The sequence below is a fragment of the Canis lupus genome, chromosome 31, assembly GCF_048164855.1.
Source record: "Canis lupus baileyi chromosome 31, mCanLup2.hap1, whole genome shotgun sequence".
Lineage (NCBI taxonomy): Eukaryota > Metazoa > Chordata > Mammalia > Carnivora > Canidae > Canis > Canis lupus.
The window spans coordinates 42,251,882-42,272,864 of NC_132868.1; the positions used below are offsets into that span (position 1 = coordinate 42,251,882).

General features: G+C 39.8%; 1 protein-coding gene across 12 annotated transcripts in view; it reads right to left on the reverse strand.

The window, feature by feature from the left end:
* Positions 1 to 20,983, reverse strand: part of TBL1XR1 (TBL1X/Y related 1) — a 166,295-nt gene that overhangs the window by 67,127 nt on the left and 78,185 nt on the right. For 4 of the 12 annotated variants that reach the window (XM_072808135.1, XM_072808125.1, XM_072808127.1 and 1 more), the window contains exon 2: positions 15,981 to 16,044. The exons of 5 other annotated variants lie outside the window; for them this stretch is intronic. Coding sequence is in view for 1 of the 7 variants with exons in the window: in XM_072808134.1 (XP_072664235.1) it covers positions 670 to 706 (37 nt within the window). In the remaining 6 variants the exon portion in view is untranslated. Of the gene's footprint in view, positions 1 to 669; positions 787 to 15,821; positions 15,952 to 15,980; positions 16,045 to 20,983 lie in introns of those variants that run through there. 3 more of the 12 variants (XM_072808134.1, XM_072808128.1, XM_072808132.1) reach the window with 3 other exon arrangements.

Consider the following 20,983-nt stretch of genomic DNA (forward strand, 5'->3'; position numbering starts at 1 on the left):
AAACCATGTAGTGTGCCTTACACCAGAGAACAAGAAAGCTACCTAAAATTAGCAGAGTCTTGTCTAAAGTACATAAATGCCAACTTGAACAGATAACTCAATAGGCAAAAAATGGGAGAATCTGAACATCAATACAAAAAATAACTCAAAAATCTAAAATGCATATATGCTTATTTAAATCCATGAGCTCACAGGATAAGCCACTGTTACCACAATTATGTCACACTATTAGCTAATATTTCTTGGCATTTTATTATTTCACAAAAAACTGCTCTCCTACCTAGTATCACATGTGCTCTTAGATGTCATATCCACACTCTTGTACATACTTCTAATTCATTCTTTTAAATCTAAATTTAAAACTCTACAAAATCATCTTGCCATAAATTTTAACCAACTACTGCTATAGTGCCTGGTAAAGCTACAGTGGCTTTCTTACTACTGTAAGAAGCCCTACTAAGAGTTTAACCCTTATAAATAATGGTTTGGATGCCAAGTACAAATAGCAACAAAATACAGTTATACAAGTAACTAGGCTGTATTATGGATTGAGAGAGGTGTGCATAAAAACGGAAAGAATGAGTGACACAGGAATGATGAACAGCAGTTGGTGAGAGTAGCAAATCACTTTGTGTTCTTATTTAAAAAAAAAAGAAAAAAAAAGCTCACCCTGTAGGTGCTGTTGCTGAGTTCCATAAACAAACATCAAGCAGCATGACGTAATATAGAGTCCTGGACTGGGTGTGAGGGGACCTCTGTTTCTAGTCCAGGGCCTCAGTTCCTCATCTGTAAAATGAGGATGCTGAGTTAGATATCTGAGAGGGCTCCTCTAGTTTTCACACTGAGGAAGTCTATGGACAAATTCCAGAAGAAGCAATAAAATGCAGGATTTTTGTCAACAGTGAAGTTTAACTGTTAGCATTAGAAACAAAAGGTGGGAATGGAGATAAAAATGATATTCATGAAATTTTGAATTCAAAAAGCAATTACTTTATAATTTTTAACTGCTAGAAAAGTTTTTATAATATACCATATTTAGCAGCATTATCATCTAAATGAGATTAGTAACGAGTGACCAGATTATGACCTGAAAAACCCTGTTCACCTCTGGCTGGCCAGGCTGCCCAAGTAAATCTAGAAAACGGCACAGAAACACCTTTGGGCTAATGATGACATGAAGTGATAAAGGGTCTCATAAGTTTCCCTAATTAAGTAACGGAACAAAAAGTAAAATGACAAGAAAAATGATTAGAGTCCCTTAAACAATTATTTAATTTTAATATGCAATAAAATAATCATGCTTGTGATATCCTTATTTGTTAATCAGTATATTTTTCCTATGCATATAAGTTTTTTTTTTTTTCCTGGTTAGTTCTCAAAATAGAACCTCGCTTATCCTCTTGGCAAAGCTAACTGAAATAAACAATTCTTTTCCCAATGACACTTAGAAACATTCAAAAAGTGTCTAAGTTCTCTACACTGAAAGAAATCCAGCAGAAGCTGGATAGAACAGAAGAAAGGCGCTGGTGTTTCCAAAAAAAATGGTGGTTTTGTAACCCCAATTACCTAAATGACATTAATTGCCTGGTCCAAGTAATAGAAAGGACCTAATAAACCAAATTCTACATTTTAAGTTCGTGTATCAGCTGACATTCTACTATTTCTTCCTTTCTTTCTTTATTTCTTTCTTTCTTTCTTGCTTATGCTGATGCTACAGTTCTTACCCTGGCAGTCTTAAAACTTCTGGGATATGGAACCAACAAACATCTCTACAATCAAGAATCTGTCAAAAATCTATTCTCTTAAAGAATGTAATCTGTATATTTTAAAGGACGTAAAGATACAATGAAACATTCAGTGAAAAAAAAAAAACTTGTTTTTTAAAGCTTGTTTTATGCAAATTACCTAAAATGATTATAAAATCATTTGGCATACAAGCAATTCCATTAATTATTCATTTGAGTATTTCACCTTGGCAATATATTGCCTAGTAAGTTATTCAGAATCGTTAATAAAATTTCTCTCTGGTTGGTAGAAACAAAGGCAAAAATAAAGCAGTCTTGATGGTAATGAAATTTGTTCTTGGCTAGTCTCAAAACGGTTGTGATATCCATGTGTCTTTGAGATTAAAAAAATCTGTGAAACAAAATTTTCCTTTACAATGAATTTACTTTCCATTTTAATTTAGGTATTTTGATTTACAATCCTAATGAGCTGATTAAAATAACCTTACACTTAATGGCAAACAACAGAAATCAGCATGGAGATGCAAAGCATACTTTAGGGCTCTATTTTGAGCATGAGCTGTTTTCAGCAATTTTTTCCATCTACCTTTCCACCCCCAAGACTTTCTGAGAGAGACTTAAACATTAAGTTTCTTTACTGACAAGAATACTATTAATGATGAAATACTATCAGCCGTACTGTTTTTAGCCAGTATCGGACAGATGTAGACCAGCTCCTGCCCAACTTGGGACTGAGCTACGGTCTCGGGTAACATAGTCTCCTCCAAGAAAGGTTGGCACCAAGATCAGCAGCTCAAGGAGAATTTGAAATTTAAATAACTAGTTGGTATGTTGCATGAAGCCCACTGGATTGTTCCTAACTAAATTTCTATTTGTAGAACATAAACACATTTGTAATTCTTTCCACCACTTATATAAGTCAGCACACAGTATAATTTGTTCAAAGACCAAAATACCTCATTTAGATATCAGTAATATAGAATTCTTGAAACAGTTTAAATGGCTATAGCTGGGCACAACACAGCAAAGTGCTCTGAAAAAGTTATATTACCTAGAAATGGTAATCCTTTCTATTACTGCAATACAATTGGAGATTAAAAAGACAAAAGGCCAAAAATAAGCACAACTCTGACTATTTTGGTTAGCAAGAAAATATGAAGCCCTTGTAACATCATACAATCTCATACATACTTTTTACTTTCTGAAATATATTTAATAACTGCTTAGTTTTGTTGGAAATTCTCGTTTCAGGACTGGGTAAGGAAAAACTGACAAGAAAAAAGGCCCTGAGTTGATCAAATTAATGGCTAAAAATCTCACATCTCATAATTACAATTTTTATTTATTTTTATTTTTTAAAGATTTTTAAATTTTTATTTATTTGAGAAAGAGAGAGAGTGCGCACAAGAACGAGAGCAGGGAGCCCGATGCGGGGCTCGAGCCCAGGACCCTGAGATCATGACCGAGCAAAAGGCAGACACTTAACTGACTGAGCCACCCGGATGCCCCTACAATTATTTTAATGCTAGTGCCTTTTCTCTCATCTTCACCTACTTAAAATCTATTCTGATATATACTTTTTAAAACTCTAGCCTATAAGAAGAGATTTCCTAAGAGTAAATAAACTGAGGATAAGGAATTAATATTTTATAATGCTGTACTTAATACTGGATATTATATTGTAATGGCACTACACTTGTTAACAATTTCAGTATAAAAATTATGCAGCATTCCTCTTTTGATAAATGAATACAACACACTTTAAAAAAATGTATCCTAAGCCAAAATTCATAAATGATACCGAGGTCAATTTAAAAAATAGGGAATCAAGGGGATCCCTGGGTGGCTCAGCGGTTTGGCGCCTGCCTTCAGCCCAGGGCGTGATTCTGAGTCCTGGGATCGCATCCTGCATCAGGCTCCCTGCATGGAGCCTGCTTCTCCCCCTGCCTGTGTCTCTGCCTCTCATTTTTTTTGTCTCTCTCTCTCTCTCTCCCCCCCCCGTGTCTCTCATGAATAAACAAAATCCTTAAAAAAAAAATAGGGAATCTAATAATTGCCTCTAATAGTATTTTCAAAAACTTGTTCAAAATAAGCAACCCGAGGGATTCCATTTCCCATTAATCATACTTGACTCCAAGCATACTCTAATTATGTATCCATCCCCTCAGAATATATGTATTATAAATGATCTTAATGAGCCTTCGCTATATCACTTTGAAGTAATCAAATTATTTGTGTGGGTAGGTTTTGTCTTCTTGTATTGTTCATTTTTATTTCTGTGTCTTTCTGCATTCTATAAAGTTCAGAGCTCAGTGCACAGGCACAAACTTCCAATTTAAAGAAATATCCATTTTGATGAAAGTTACTAACAACAACCTATTAACCAACAGGAAACTGGTTTAGAAAAACACTACTTACTAGTATTTTTATAACACTTTATTGTGAAAATTTTCATACGTACAGAAAACATTTAACAAACTGTACAGAGTATTCACAGAGCTACCATCAAGATTTAGAATTAACATTTCCATCTATTTGTCTTACTATTCTTTCAATTGATCTTAATTTCTGAAGCATTTCATATCAAGCTGCAGATGCGTATACTTTCCCCATATATACTTCAGCTTCTCTATCACTGATTACAGTTCGGTATTTAACACAGTGTTTCTTTCAAAGGAAAAATTTACACAAAATACAATGGGTAGATACTAGGCTTACCATTCAATGATAAACTCAAGCAACCCAAATCCCTAACAGGACCCAGGGTATTGCCATCACCCTAGATAGTTCTCATGTGCCCGTTCCTACTTAATCCCTGTCCCCAACACCCATGCATCCACTTTTCTAAGCCCTGCCAAACAGTTTTTTTTTTTTCAACATTAATTTTTGTCTGTTCCAACCCAACACACAATAGTCAAAATTGCCTGTTTTTAGGGCTTCATAGAAAGGGAATCATCATTATGCTGTGGTTTTTGTAAGGCTACGTTCACTTGGCGTTGTGCTTCAGAAATGAATCCAAGTTGCGGCAGGTATCAAGACTGCCCCTTCCTGCTGCTTAGCAGTATTGTGTTGTACGCACACAGCAGTTTAACTATTTTCTTGTTGACAGTCATCTGAACTGCTTCCAGTTTAGGGGTCAGCCACATATTTGGCAGAGTTTACACACACAATCTGGCATTCCACCACTGTGGTTCTTTCTCTTCTGGGATCTCCTCCCTCTTTCTCCTGCTGGACTCCCATACTCTACTGCTGCTGCGGTTATTTCCGAATTTGATCTGATTCCTCCTCAAGCCAGTAAGACTGCAGACAAGCCAAGAGGAGCCTGCCTGAAGACCACCACCAGTGAGATGAGAAACTCACCCAAGGGCCATCTTTTTTTTTATTTTTTAAGAAACCACCTCAAGTCCACTTCTACTTGTTTTTGTTTGCTCTACGGTGTCCACATGTTTTTTCACATATTGTCCAGAGGCTGTAGTCAAAATCTGTGGGAGGATTTGTCCAGGAGAAGCCACGACTTCATTTTTAGAATTTTAACTATTTTTCCACTTCAAGAAAAACTGTAATTAACAAATTTCTGTGGGTTTTTTTTTTCCTCCACAAGAGCTTGACTGATCTAGTCCCTTTCGATCCAAAGAGTCAAACTAAACCAAGAAAAGGCTTCTAGGAGCTGAAGATGATGAGAGATGGAGGAGGGAATACTGTAATTCTGTACATGAATCAATGCAAGTCCCAAAGGCATCCCAAGACATGTTTGCAGAACATACCCAAAGAAGCTAAGATTTTGAGACCTTCTGACAAAAGCCACTATTCAGGTTCCACACGAACTCTGAGAGGTGCATGCAAGAAGTAGGCCCAAAGCAGCACAGCAAAGCCTTTGAAAACTGAACTGGCGCTGGAAACGGTGACCGTGCCCATGCAACAGTGAGAACTTGCAGTCTGAACCTAACCACACTGATCACCCGTTATTTAAACAAACAAACAAAACCCATAACATTAGTCTGATAAGATACAATCCAAAATTATTTAATACACAGAATCAGGAAAATCTGACCAATTCTCAAAGAAAAAGACCAGAAGACATAACAATCTCGAGATTATCCAGATGTCAGAATTATCAAAACAAAAATGTTAAGACAGCTATTTTAATCCATCCTACAAAGTAAAGGCCTATATTTGAAATTACAGGAAAGTGAGAAGTTCTCAGAAGTGCAAAATATAAAAAGAACTAAATGGAAACTTTACAGCTGGGAAAAATCTAGGGGGAAAAATGATTTGACAAGATAACAGGTACAGACAAAGGAAAGCAAACACTGAATAGCTGATTTGCCAAAAAAAAAAAAAAAAGAAAAATAACACAAATAGATAAGAAAGGTATCTAAGAAAAATTTCCTAACATTTTGCATCTTTAGCACTAAACAGTAAACAAAACACAAAACCTAGCAATCTCTAACTAAAATGCTTTAGTTTTTATTATTCCATCTCTTCCTGAGCAAGCTCTCATGATTCATCTCTGAAAAATATTCTGATTCTACATAATGTGTATTACACAGAATTTTGAGGAATGCTGGATTACACGAGGACATCGGTTCAAGTCTCGCTCTGTAACTATGACAAAGCATGTGAGATGCCATCACTTCTCTGAGCTTTAATTCCTTCCCGGTAATGACCGAGGACAACTTACTTGGCTTTAAAACGCTGCCCCATTGTTAAGCGTGGGCAGTCAGCTAGGTTCTAACAGGACTCCCGGAGGCCGGGGGCGCCAAGTCACGGCCAACCATGGGGAAGGTCAGAGGCCTGCCCTGGCAGCCCTCCCCGTGAAGCCTCAGCACACTGGTCAGGCCCAAGACAGTGGATGCCATGACCGGAACCACGGGCCAAATCAGGAAGGAGCAGCTCAAGCCCTGGATCCCCGTCCCAGGTAATGAATACTCTCCCCCCTAGTTGACAGCCTTCAATAAAAGATGGAAACCCAACCCCAGGCCAAGGCCTCTCTCCCTGCGGCGTGCAGCCCACGTGCTCCAGTTTCCTCCCGGCCCAGCTCTCACATCTCCAGAGTATGTACTTTCACTTAGTAAACTCTGTTTGTGTCATTCATCCCCTGTGATGTGTGTCTGCCCTTGAATTCTTTCCTGTGACACGACCAAGAATCTCTGGTAATGCCTTTGGAACGGGCTGGGTCTCTCCTCTAGTTCACTTGGCAATACCATGATCTAATTTTAGGAATGCTCTGAGGGTCACTCCTGTTTCCCCAGGTCTTAGCATTAGCCAGATTCTTCACGGCTCTGATTACTTCTGGGAGGTAAGGAGAACCTACAGGTCAGGGAGCTACGACTAGCAAGGTCCAGGGCAACACTGGCAGCAAGCCACAGTGGAAACCACATTATGTAATTCGAAATTTTCTAGCAGTCTCATGAAAATTTTAAAGAGAAACAGGGGGCAATTATTCTACTAAGATTTATGTAACCCAATATATAACCCAATAAAGTATAAAGGATATATGTTTAACCCAAATGTGATCATTTCTTGCAATCAATATTTCAAAATCAAGAATTTACCTTGTCTTCAAAATCTAATGTGCATTTTCCATTTATAGCACATCTTAACTATGACGTGTCATATTTCACGTGCTCAGTATGACATGTCACTAGTGCCTACACCACACACGGCAGGTCTAGCTGTGGAGGTGGAAGGGCAAGGGGAGTGGGACACGATGGCAAACCAGAGCCAAGGTGTCTCAATGAGTCCTATCACACACAAACTACACACTGGGGGTGATAAAAAGGTCAGCCCTACATGGCAGGTAGATCAGAGAAAGTTTGTCTTGAAAACAAATTTCCATCTCTCCTATGAGTAGAGCCTACTATGGGGGGGGGGGGGGAGGAGGAGGCAGATAAATGACTTACATATCATTTCAAAATATCTGAATTTAAAGTATTTCTTTTTATGAAAGCCACTGTTTACTTCACGCTACCCACAGTTGTGGGGAGGAAATATCTTGTAGGGAATATATTAAAAGGCATTATAAAACAAAATACATTTCTCAATTAAATGGTTTTAAAGGTTAGGGAAGGAAACACAAAATACACTTCAAAAGTACACAATAATCAAATCAAATGCTTTACTGTGAATTAGCTTCTGAAATTTCACCCAAAATATCAAATCTCCCCCCCTTAAATGAAAATAACAAAAACTTTAAATGTACAAATACTGAAATCACTATATTTTTAAGACAGAATTTCTTCTGTTTTGAAAGACAGTATAACAATTTTATTCCTTAACTGTTTCTTATGCAAAATAAAGGACAAGTGCTCTTTGCGAGAACCTAGGATCCCACCCCACTTTCACCTTGCCACAGTTCCAGTCTTCTCAGAAGTGCAGACATTCTCAGGAAAGGACAGAACTGTGGAAACAAGACCTGGTTCAGAGCAGACTCTACAGTTTAATGTCTACATGATTATAATAAGCAGGAATAATGGATTTCCTATCTATAAAACAGAGGTATTAACAACCTCACAAGGTTAGAGAGATATTTAAGTAAGATAGATACTTACTCTCTACCCCAGAACACTCACTACTCCTTCCATTTCTGGTCTGATTTTTTTAATCAAAATGCCTTTCAGTGTCTCCTATACATTTAACGTATTTCTATGTAATCTGTTCTAAATTTGTAAACCCTTACGTTCTAAGTCATTTTTTAAATGTATCAGATTACAGGGGCGCCTGGGTGGCTCCGTGGGTTAAGCGCCCAACTCTGGGTGGCGGCTCAGGTCATGATCTCAGGGTCGTCAGTTCAAGACCTGCACGGGGCCCCACAGGGCGTGGAACCTGCTCAAGCGTCTCTCTCTCTCTCCTGGAGTCTCCTTCCGCCCCTCCCCCGCTCACTGGCTCGCTCTTCAAATAAAAAGTATCAGATTTATAATGAACTCAAAATGATCCCATTAAACATCTGACTGGAAATAAACATCAAATCAGACTGTCCTTTACATAAGACAGTGACATAAGAACTGTAATGTCTTTTTTTTTTTTTTTTTTTTTTTTAAAGATCCTCCTTATAGGAGGAAACCAGTAATTACAGAGAAGGAGAGAAAACAGTCATCGTGAAGGATCTCTGTTCCAATGAACCAGGGAAAAACAATCAAAAGCTATGAAAGTAACTGGCTTTCAAAAGGCAAAATGTGGAGAAGAGAACAAGCAGCACCTATTTAAACCGGAAATTCTAGTCTTCTACATACCAAACTTTACTAAGCTTATTTCTTTTGGGAGCAAAAACTTAAAACTTAAGTAAGAAAAAAATGTATCACTATCCACTAGAAAGATGCATGGATTGATGAAAGGAAGGAAGGATGGAAAAAAAACAGACTCCTAATGGCTTCAATACACACAAGAAACTTGCAACGGCCTGCAGTTTCAAGGGTTATGGCTAGGTTGCTAATATGAAAGCATGTGGCCCAACTCTGAATGTGCTAGAATCTAGAAGACTGAATTCAACATAGTCTGGACAGCTTGAAAAGTTGAGATACTTAAAAGTAAGGTCAGAAAACAATCAGGGATAGGACACTCTTGCTTTTAACCTCATTCCATCCGCCACCCATCCTTCTACCTCGATGTGGGTTTTAAATTTTTGCTCTCACTCTATTCTGGGTTCCTTGACATAGGAAGAGAGCTAGATTTTGTTTCTGGTTGCATGATGCCTATGTTAAGAACCTATGGAACAGATACCAGAATCACGTGAAGCATGAAGATAAATTTCCAAACAAGAGCAAACCACCATAACAAGTTCTACCATTACATTTAATGTAAGGCTTACATCCATGTAAGAATCCAAGCTTTCTTTCTTTGACTTTCAGATGATAGATAACCACAATCTCTCAGGTCCCATTTTAGTTATAAAAGCCTCACATCAATAACCATCCTCCAATGGTAAAGATATGGGGTATCCACTGAATATAACTCCAACGCATATATGCTCTGCTTTTCTGAGTTTATCTTTTTAAGTTTGTAATAAAAGATAAACCATACATTTTCAAAGAGACAAGTGCTCAGACATATACAAAGGCCTAAGTCCTTCTGAAAGAAACTGAGCCTTTTGCAGCTTCATCCATTACGGGTTGGGGTGGGGGTGGGGGTATCCGTGAAGATTAAGTTTTTCAATGTAACCATTTTACTACTGATTGGAAAATGAGTTCTCCAGAGGTATAAATTCTCAACCAAAAGAAAATAAATACTTCACACGATGCCATCTATATGGCAATGCCATTCATTCTTCCCATTTAGTAACACCATTTCAAAATTACAGGACAGCGAAAGATGTAATAAATAATGACAATGAATTTTCCTGCAATGAAAGGAACAAATTCGTTTAGAGATGAGATAATCAAAAAGTAGGTACTAAAAGGGAACAGATCACTGGCTCCTCAATATGCACTACGCTGCTTCTTGCGAGATCCTTCTTGGGAGGGTCACAACTCCGGCGCCTTATCTTCAATCTAGCAAGCCATAACTTACTTTTACCAGCTCTCTTAAGACAATCAAGTTCTGGGAGGATAGATGCTAACCAAACACACTTGACCAGTTTATGAATGAGAAGAATGATTTACTAACACAGAGAAATGTGACTGCAGCCCGGAACAGTCACTGGTGCAACAGGTGCAACAGCACCAGGTCCCCATTTCCTCAGCACTCAACCTTCCGGAGGAACCAAGCAGCTTCTTTCCACAAACACAGGCTCGCTGAGGGAGGAGCTGCTGAGGAGCCGGTGCCCTCCGCACCTCAGAGCAGGACTCTACCAGGGCGGACAGGGAGCCGGGAGACCAATTACTCCAGCGTCCTTGCCCCTGGAGCGGAACGACTCAGAGGCATGTTCTATTCTGTCTCCCAGAGGGAGCCGCAGCATCTGAGCCCCAACCACCCACAACAAGGACCTACTTTGTAAGGCCTCTGTCTGTACTGGCCTCTTTATCTGACAGCCCGGCCCGCCCCTACAGGAACTCTCCGGGGTCACTTTTCAAGTGAAATAGAGTTGTCTCAAGGGTATGATTCCATGAAAATCAAATCTAAGACAACTGGTCAGTGTGGTTCTTTTCTGGGTAGGAAAATCTTGTTGTTAAACCAAACGATTTTTAAGAAGTTGTGTGATGACTACAGAATCAGAACAAGAGAAAATAGGAGGTCTGAAGGACTGGTCAAAAGATTTGATAGATAATCTTGTTTTCAAGAAAACCTATCTTTTAAACAGTTCAAAGAAAAAGATAAACAATACTAAAACATACAAAAAGATGCAAATTTGAAGTACAGTGAGATACCATTTCTGATCTAACAGATTAAAAATATGCACACACCCCTATGTATTTATACTCAAAAAGTTCTGCCCATCCACTGTTTACAATGAGTAAACAGGCACCCTAATCCATTGCTGGAAGGAATATAAGATGTCATAAAACCTAAGGGAATTTGGCAAATTGCCTAAAACAAAAACAAAAACAAAAACAAATCCCTATTTATGATCATACCTAAAACTCCCACTCTTCAAACAGATATGATACATCCATGTACTGGACTACCAGACAGCCATCAAAAGGAATGAGGACGGACTCTATATAGTGCTATAAGGTGATCGCCAGGGGCTCCTGGGGCTCAGCTGGTTAAGCGTCTGCCGGCGGCTCAGCTCATGATCTCGGGGTCCTGGGATCGAGCCCCACATCAGACTCCTGGCTCAGCAGAGTCTGCTTCTCCTTCTGCCCTTCACCCTATTCCTGCTTTCTTTCTCTTTCTCGCTTTCAAATAAATACATAAAATATTTTTTAAAAAGATGATCTCCAATATAAATACATGCATGAGTTTTCTTATATATTTTTTAAATTAACAATATAGATAAAACTGATTACCTAGAAGGGGAGTAAGAAAATACAAAGGTACCTTATTTCGAAGTAGCATAAATGTTTTATATATAATCAAAACAAAACTAAACCAAAATATTCAAATTCTAAATACTAAAAATTAAATGAAACAAATGGACCTGACTATATATAACAAGATGGCAGAAAAATGAAGCAGATTTAGTTCAAGTACTATAGAACATAATACTCTGTAAACCCTGGCAGGACACAGGCCAAAAAAGCTGTTTTTAGGAACCATATTAGTGGTACTGGTTTAAATATATAAATATATATTAAGATAAAAACCATATAATAGTTCTATATGCATTTTATATATTTACATATTTCTATCTTACAGGTTTCATTTATATAGTCTATATTATTTTAATATATTCATATTACACTTATACTTAATAAAACATAATATTATAAATATATTTTACAAAGGTTTTTATAAAAGCCAACTTAAAAAGGCTCCTTTGGCCAAGACCATCTGAACATCATAATAAGAATAAAAACTGCAATGTAGTCAACATATGAAATAAAATATTTAAATCCATAAGCTCAATGGCACTTTAAAAAAATCCTCATTGGTCTACTTTTCCAAGACTCTAGGAAACAACCAGTAACTTTGAAAACTGGTAAATAAAGGAGTGAATCAAGTATTCAGTATGCCTTTCCTATGCAAACTGTGTAACCAAGTATCAGAATAACCAAGTATCTTATGAGGGAAGTTTCTCTCCACAGATCCTAAATAAAGCCCTGACATATTTGGGATAGCAACATCTTGAATGTTCTCATGGAAATAAGAGATCTAGGCAATGGGCAGCAGTCACCTAATATCACAACAAGAGACAATTAAAAAGGGTACTTCTTCATGGAGTACTTAAGCACCTCCTTATGAAATATTCTGTTACCCTCACACCAAAAATAAAGTAGGAAAAACCTGAATTAGATCAAGCTCTCAGATATAACTACTGATCTGCAAGAAAGAGAGGCTCTTTACTGTAGGGATGCAATTAACACAACAGACTGAGGAAACCTCACATGGCAAATAAACTAACTGGGAAAAAACGAAGTAAGTAAAGAGGTAGAAGAGTAAGATGTACATACCAACCAAATGTATGGATTTTGTTTCGATTTTGCAGAAACGTTATTTATGAGCAAATGAGGAAAACTTAAACTAAATGACTATTTAGTGCTAGTTAAGAAATTATCATCATAATCTCATATCCATTAAAATGTTCACTACCCTCCCCCAAGAAAAAGAAAAAAAAAAGGACAAAGAACATCACAGAAAATAACAAAGTATTGGAAAGAATGTGGAGAAAGATAAATTAGAACCCCTGTGCACTTTGGTGGGAATGGAAAATAGTGCAACCACTCTGGAAAACTGTGTGCAGGTTCCCCTATGATCCAGCAGTCTCATTTCTGGGTTTATACCCAAAAGAAGTGAAAGCAAAATTCTGAAGAAATATTTGTACACGCAAGTGCACTGCAGCATTATTCACAACAGCCAAAGATGGAAGCAACGGGAATTTCACTGACAAATCAATAAAGAAAATACAGTATATGCATATAATGGAATACTCAACCTTTAGAAAGAAAGAAATGGTGTCACATGCTGCATGTCACAAAACTGATGAACCCAGAAGACATTACGCGAATAAGCCAGTGACAAGACAAAGACTGTAGGAGTCCACTTACACTGTGTAAAGTCGCTAACACAATCAAACTCATAAAACCAAAACTAAAATAAAATGGTTGGTTGTTGCCAGTTGCTGTTAAAAGGGGGAAATGGAGGTTTTTGTTCAAAGGGTATTAGTTTTATAAGATGAAAAAGTGTACATCTAAAAATGTTTAAGGTAACACATTTTATGGTTTTTACTATAATTCTTCAGAACTATATTTAAATCGCTTTTTAAATTAAAAAATGCCAATTTTAAAGTGTGATAATGGTATTGTGGTATATATATTTTTAAATAGTCTGTATCTTGCATAGACACACATACTTACATAGATCATGAATGAAATCATATGCTACATGTACTAGCTCTAAAATAACTGGGGGGAAAGGGTGGAGGGAAACAGGAGAACCAGGTGGTTAAAAATGAAACAAAATTGGTGGCTACTGCAGCTGGGACAGAGCTGGGTCAGAGTTCATGATGCTAGTCTGTCTTCTTCAGTGTATGTTTGAAAACGTGCACAACATAAAAAGCTCAAATAATAACATACATTTGTTGGCCAATGCGTTTTATGAATACCATGAGGTATTTACAGAAAACAGTACACAACATTTATTTAGGAAAGTAGCTGTAAATCATAATGACGTAAGGTGCAATTGGAGTTAAAATAACTTGTATCTAGGCAAGTAAAGAGTAAGTAAAAAAAGACTATTACAAATCCCTCATCCTTATTTATATCACAAAGTTGAGAGTAGGGACATTCCCCAGGGCTAGGTATACATTCCCACAAAGCATTCCTTTATGGCATTTTCAGGGGAAAAAACACAAGATACTACATAGCACAGGTTTAACTAAAAACTGGGCATTTGTCAGGTTCATGAGAAAACTCCCACTGTGAACCAACACCTACAAATGTACTAGCACATCAGGCAAATGTGTACAAATGGCTGTGGTGTCCTCAGCTGCTATATTCTTGGCCTTCTTCATCTCTAACACTGACACTTATTTAGAACTAACATATATGAACATAAATCTCTGCGATCATGACATAAAAATGATTTCAGGACTTGTCAACAAAACTGGCAAATGTGTTGGAAATCATCTGACATGAAATACCGGTAGTCTATGAGCTGTTCCAAAAACAACACAATGTGTAGTCTCTGCGAGGGGGACCCTGAAAAATTTACTTGAAGATAAGCACCTCCGGGAGGGAGCCAGCTGCGCTGCACCTGCACCTCAGGTACCCACTGGCCTGCACCATGGATTCTCATGGGTGACCTGCCACCAACAGTTAAGGCTCCAACCGTCAAGAGAACCAACAGGTTTCAAATGTGAACTTTAAACACAGAGCCGGGAGCAGGTAACCCCAAGGATGGAGCTGATTTACCAGCAGAGCTGCTTCTTGCATAAGAAACGGTAACGCTCCAGAGGAAACAGCAGATTCAGCAACGGTTAGAGTCGCCCAAGCGCCCTGAAGAGGCCAGCGAGGGCTCCTAAGTTAATGAAGAGCCTCGGCATCCTGCCTGCTGGCTAGGGCCGCACCAAAAATTCTTAATTTCCTTAACATTTTCCATTAACTGCTGAGAAAGAACGGGAAAGGGGAGAGGAAACCTTCTTACCAACATACTGAAAAGTCCATCTCCAAAATGAATCATTTCCTAGGAATATGTTCAGAGAGAACTCATCTCACCCACTTATCCTGGTTCTAGTTAGTTTTTAGTAGCTTTAGTTTCAGACTGATTTCCCACCAAGTTATGTGAGCCTTCATCGGTTTCTACAGCTACCTGATTTAATGTGGAAAACAAAAATGTGATTAAGTAAAGATAACTTAAAAATCTAATAATGCACTGTAGAAAATACTTTGAAATAAATTGTTGTTAAGCAACTACTTGTAAAAAACCCAAAAAGTAAAAATTCATTTGTCTACTATTTATTTATTGAACTCGACAATACATACCAAGAGCATTAGGTAAGGAATTACTTTTTGTGTGGGAGAATCATGGTGATTTTAGTCAACGGCAGTGAGCTCGCTTAGGCTACGGGAGAATAAACCTGAGAAACGGAGTCCGATTCTGTCATCTAATTTTACAGGAGTCCTTGCCAAAGTCACCCAGGGCACCTGCAGAGGGAAGGGCGGCCTCAGCTCCCGCACGGACTCTTACTCCACGGGGGAAGGTGGCTAAGGTGGGCGTTCCAAGAGTGACAACGGTTCTCCTGAAAATCGTTCCTTCGCTGAAAGCAGAATTTTAGCCATTTAACTGCCCATTAGCTATAAACGTTAAGATAAATACGATATGCAAAAAGGCTGTTTTGGTGAGATGACTGACAAGCACAAGAGCTGCTACTGATGCTACAGCCTGAGTCTAACAAGAAGGTTCTAGTCGCAAACCGGAGCCGGCTGGTTCAAGCCTGGGGTCGAGCCCCGGGGCGGCGGGCCGGGGCCTAAGCCGCGGGTGACGGGGTCTCCAAGGGAAGGGGCCCCCTTTTCCTTTTCTAACTAAACAGTCAAAAATTACCTTCGGGACCTTACACGGCACATGCTGTAAAACACTCTCCCTACTCTGGGCGCACAGACGCATTTCGCCAAACCGGGAGAAACTACAAGTCCTTCCCAGGTGCTCACAGCAAGACGAGAAAGCGACCGGAGACGAGCGCCGTTCGGGTGGGCAGCTTACCATTGGCCGGGCATTGAGGTGGGGACGCGGCTGGGGTCCGGGCCGCCGGTCACAGCTGCTGACGCTGAGGAAAAGGAAAGTAAGCTATTCAGTGCGCCCTCCAGCAAGCGGCCTCGCCCGAGCTCACGGGCAGCTTCCGGGCCGAGCCGACCCGCCGCCGCTGCTCACCCGGTCCCCGGGCCTTACCGGGCCGGCGGCGGGGGCACGACGCGCACTGCCAGCGCCACGCCGGCGCCACGGGGCCCGGGGCCGGGCTCGCTGCCCGCAGGGACCGCGGGAGCTCACGGCCCGGCAGCCAGGAGCCGCCACCGAGGCCCCGAGCTCCGGTGCACAGGCCTCGCCCGCCGTCCCAAGCCTGAGTCCCAGGCCGACCCCGGGACCCGTGGGGGCCGAGGGGGCCGAGGGGGCCGTGGCGGCCGAGGCGGTCGTGGGGGCCGTGGTGGCTGAGGTGGCCATGGTAGCCGAGGGGGCCGAAGGGGCTGAGGTGGCCGTGGGGGCCGAGGCGGTCGTGGGGGCCGAGGGGGCCGAGGCGGTCATGGGGGCCGTGGCGGCCGTGGGGGCCGAGGGGGCCGAGGCGGTCGTGGGGGCCGAGGTGGCCGTGGGGGCCATGGCGGCCGTGGCCCCGAGAAGGGGCAGCGGGGCTTCACCTGCTACCCCGATCCAGTGAATTCAGGGAGCAGACCCGAGAGCGAGCGCTAAGCACAGGCGGAATCGCGGGGCTGCGCTCCCGTCGCACGCTCACGGCCGGCTCAGGGCCAGGCCCCGCCGGAGCACCGAGCACCGAGCACCGAGCACCGCCGCAGGGCCCCCGGGCATCGGCTCCTCCTCCGGGACGGGAGCCCAAGGCCTGAGAACCACAGCGGCGCTCAGGGAGCAGGGCGCCCGCCGAGCCGACCGGCCGCGGGGCGCCGGGACACCGCAGCGCACAGCCCTTCTCGTACCTACTGCAGACCCGCTCCGGGGACATCACGACGGAGGCCGAACAACAACCAGGGCGCCGCCAGGCTCTGCTTACCTCCGGGCCATCTGTCACAGACATCGATTGTTCTAGCATACAGATTTCATGAATCTCTGAGCTATAAGCTATCCAGGGCCACTTGTTATCCAAAAATCGGCGGAGGGCCCGTGTATCAGAGACAAGTTCTGGCACACGCATCCATTCTATTTATTTATGAATGATTAGCATGTGCTCCTGAATTACATACATTTTGCAACACAGAAAACACAAGTAAAAAACAAAGATGTGTGCCTTTATGTCAAGTACGCTTCTTGATAATCTCATATTCTTAACCATCTTCTAAAATGATTCGATTGTGGCAGGTGAAAACCTCATTTTACTAACTTGAGTATCCATCCACTCTACCATTATCTTGTTTCCTATTCTTATTTATATTCTTATATTCAGGGTTTTTTTTTTTTTGTAGGAATCTTTAAATTATTAGTCTGTTTTGTGGGGTCTGCTTGAAACTAGATCATATAAGCCATAAATCTACATAATCAAACACAAGTAAACTTATAAAACTAAGCTCAGACACATGGCAGTTGCCAGAAACGGAGCAAAGGACTTGGAGTGCTCCTACTACTTTGTGGAGCTCCCACTCCTCCAAATCCCTTTATGTGCCCCTGAGACACAACTTCCTGATATCAGGGCTGAATAAGGGTGCAAATTTGAACCCCTATGTTAAATATCAGTAACATTTAATTTTTAAAAATATAAAATGATCCTAAACAGACTAAGAGCTCTGTACCCCAATGGATACTTGTTTTCAACTACCAGGATGTACACACAAACCTCAACACAGAAACTCACACAAATCTTACTGCCTTTGGAAGATTCTAAATTAGATCATCGCAGTGGCTGGTCTTTCTTGTTCCTCCCCTGCTTGGTTCTCTTCTCTTACTTTTCTGTGATTACCGAATCTTTCTTTCATCACACTCCTAGAGGTTTCTAATCTCAGTTTTCTCTGGTTAGCCTTTCTCTAGTTTTGTTTTCTTCATTGATTCGTTTGGCTTTTCTTTTTAGATTATACCTCCTTAAGGGAAAGGGTCGTAATAGTAATTTAATAAACATTTAAGTAGTTAAAAAAATATCTGATCCTAGGAATCAAAGGGTGAATAAATCGGTGGAAAATAGCATGTCAACAGGTATGTCATTTGCACATACAATATAATCTGAAAAACTGAGGCATTCCTTTCAAAAAATTTTATTTCTTTATTCCAGAGAAAGAGAGAGAGAGAGAGAGAGAGAGAGCGAGAGCGCGCACGAGCCTGCCTGTGAGCATGAGTGGGGAGAGGGGACGTGGAAGAGAATCGCAAGCAGACTCCCCACTGAGCAGGAGCTCGACGTGGGGCTCCATCTCACCACCCTGCGACCATGACCTGAGCCAAAACCAAGAGTCGGACGACGCTTAACCAACTGGGCCACCCAGGAACTCCTAAATGGAGGAGTTTCTAATATACACATATATAATATTGTAAAATATAATTATAAATAAATATATATATATATTTAATAAATAAATAAATGCTGGGCCATATTTTGGATTCTACATTAGCTGCTTTCCTAAGCAACTCCTTTAGCCATACCCTGGCCATTGTGGAGTGTGTTTATAAAGCATACCACACAACTCTTCAGCTTATAAAATGAATTATCTGAATTTTAAAAGATAGAATTATATATTCTACAAAAGAATTACAGAAATCTAAAGTGTATTTAAGATAATCTCATAGAACGTATATTAAAACTACTTGTACTAAAGTAATTCAAGTTGTCCTAAAGAATCAAAATGTGTATCCTTTACACTTGCCTTTACAATCTCACTTGCCAAACATCTCCCACTCTTGCCATGGCCTGTCACCAGTCCCCCTGTTCTCTGCACACGCTGGCTGCCATGACATACCCCATCATCAACCAGGAATTTCCTCCTACTATCGTTCTGGCCACAAACCTATCCCATCTCTTTCAAGGTTCAGCCCAAATGAGCTTCTGCCCTTGAGACGAAATGAGCCTCCTTTATTCCTCCTCCTGTAGTGCCTTATTCTCTTATCATGTCTCCCCTACCAGACTTCCAGAGACCAGGGACTTGTTTGTTCACCTTGCTCGTCCACAGGAGAACTAAGAGAACGAAGAATAGTGCACAGAATGTACACAGTTCTTAAGATCCATAAGTATTGTAATATTCATAATATAATGCGGGAATAGGTACGTACATATTTGAAAATAAAACACAAGAGACTATTACAGCATAAATAAATCAAACTGGTAAGGGTGAACTTAACGGTGGATTTTCATTTTAAAAATGTTTAGGAGAGCCTAGCTATAAACCAGTATTTTTAGTACCACTTCCAGGAAGTGGCAAATAAAGACTGATATTTTGACATTAAAAGAAAACTCAAGAGCATGTGATCAATTATATTATAAAATTAGTGTGAAAGGATCACCCACTTTGTATACTACTACATCAACTAAACCCATCTGCATTACTTTTTGTGATGCAATCAAGGTTTGCGGGCTTTGGTTTTGTATCCAAATAAAAAGCTTTGCTTTTACAATCTATATTTCAGAACATTTTACCTGAAGTAGATGAAGTATTAATTTTAGAATAGGATTTCAGCATAGAAATAGACACTGCTAACTCAGCAGACATCTTCTAAAATCTACCACCTACACATAATTAGGAGAATTTATTTTTTAAGATGCAAAAATCCTTTAAAATTCAAAATTACTAACCTGCAGTCTCTAGAAGTAAATTTACTTGATTTATAGATTTCTTGAAAAGCTAATGGATTGTGGGTTCTTTCCCTAGGGAAAGGTGCAAGCAAAACAAAAATGGATTTATAATCTTAAAGTAGCAACATAACCTAATCTAGATCCTAGCTGCCAGAAACAAATCCAAGAAATTGTACCTGGTATCCTTAAAAAATAGAAATTGCAAATGAATTTAAATTTAAAGAATTGGGGAAAATCATCCCAAGAATTAAGAGAAAAATGTAATGATCCCAACATAATTAATCAGCTCAGAAAGATATTAAATGAACTTCTTGGCAAAAGAAAAGTCACAGATAAAGAGCAAATTAAAGTGCTTAGCACATGAGTGAAAACACAACAAATAGTGATTACTTGCAAGTGGAACAATAAAAGAAGAAAAATATTTGTAAAACAAAAGAGTTTTGACTGAATCATCTCAATTCCATTGATCCGTTTCACAAAAGACTTTATTAGCTGTCTTCTTCCACATGGCAATTTCTAATAACATACCAAGCATTCATCAAGGCCTAAATTAGCATCTAGATGTCTGTACTCTCCTCTCCCCATTTTGCTTCCCACCCAATCACATACACAGATAATATTCTAGGAATGCAGATGATGCAGCTCGCGGAAAGGGGGAAAGAGCTTAACAGAGGAAGTATCCTAAGGAGACCAACTCTGAGATCAGATTGAAAAGCAGCTCAAACAGCTCCGCCATCAATGGCTATAATTTTCCACTTCCCTTTATTATTTAGGTAACTCAGGATAAATGGATTCAAAAGCTGTATATTATGATCCCAATTTCCTAAAAATCAGATACATTCAATACCATAAAACCACATCAAAAACAATTTAAACACGCACTGGTGTCTAATCCTCCTCCTCCTCCTTACTTCAGTTGAGTTAGTTTCATTGGTAGCATTATGTGCGGCTGAATTCTGTATTAAATTTATACCAAAAAAAAAATTGTCTAAAAATAAGACAAATAAGCTATCAAGTACCCTGAAATTTGCCTGTCAGAGACTAAGCGATGCAATTAAAGACAATAAAAAATACAAATTCTCTTATGTAAGCCACAGAGCTTTTAAAATCAAAGTTTGGTTTGGGCAGTTTCAAGTGTTACTGAAAGTCAAATTTATTTTTTAGGCACTACATCTACCCATCAAAAGTTTCCAGTTCACTAACTTTCAAAATGTTGAGAATCTGAAGATGTGAAAGGCTTAGACTCAAACTTGAGTTGTGATACTAGAAAGGT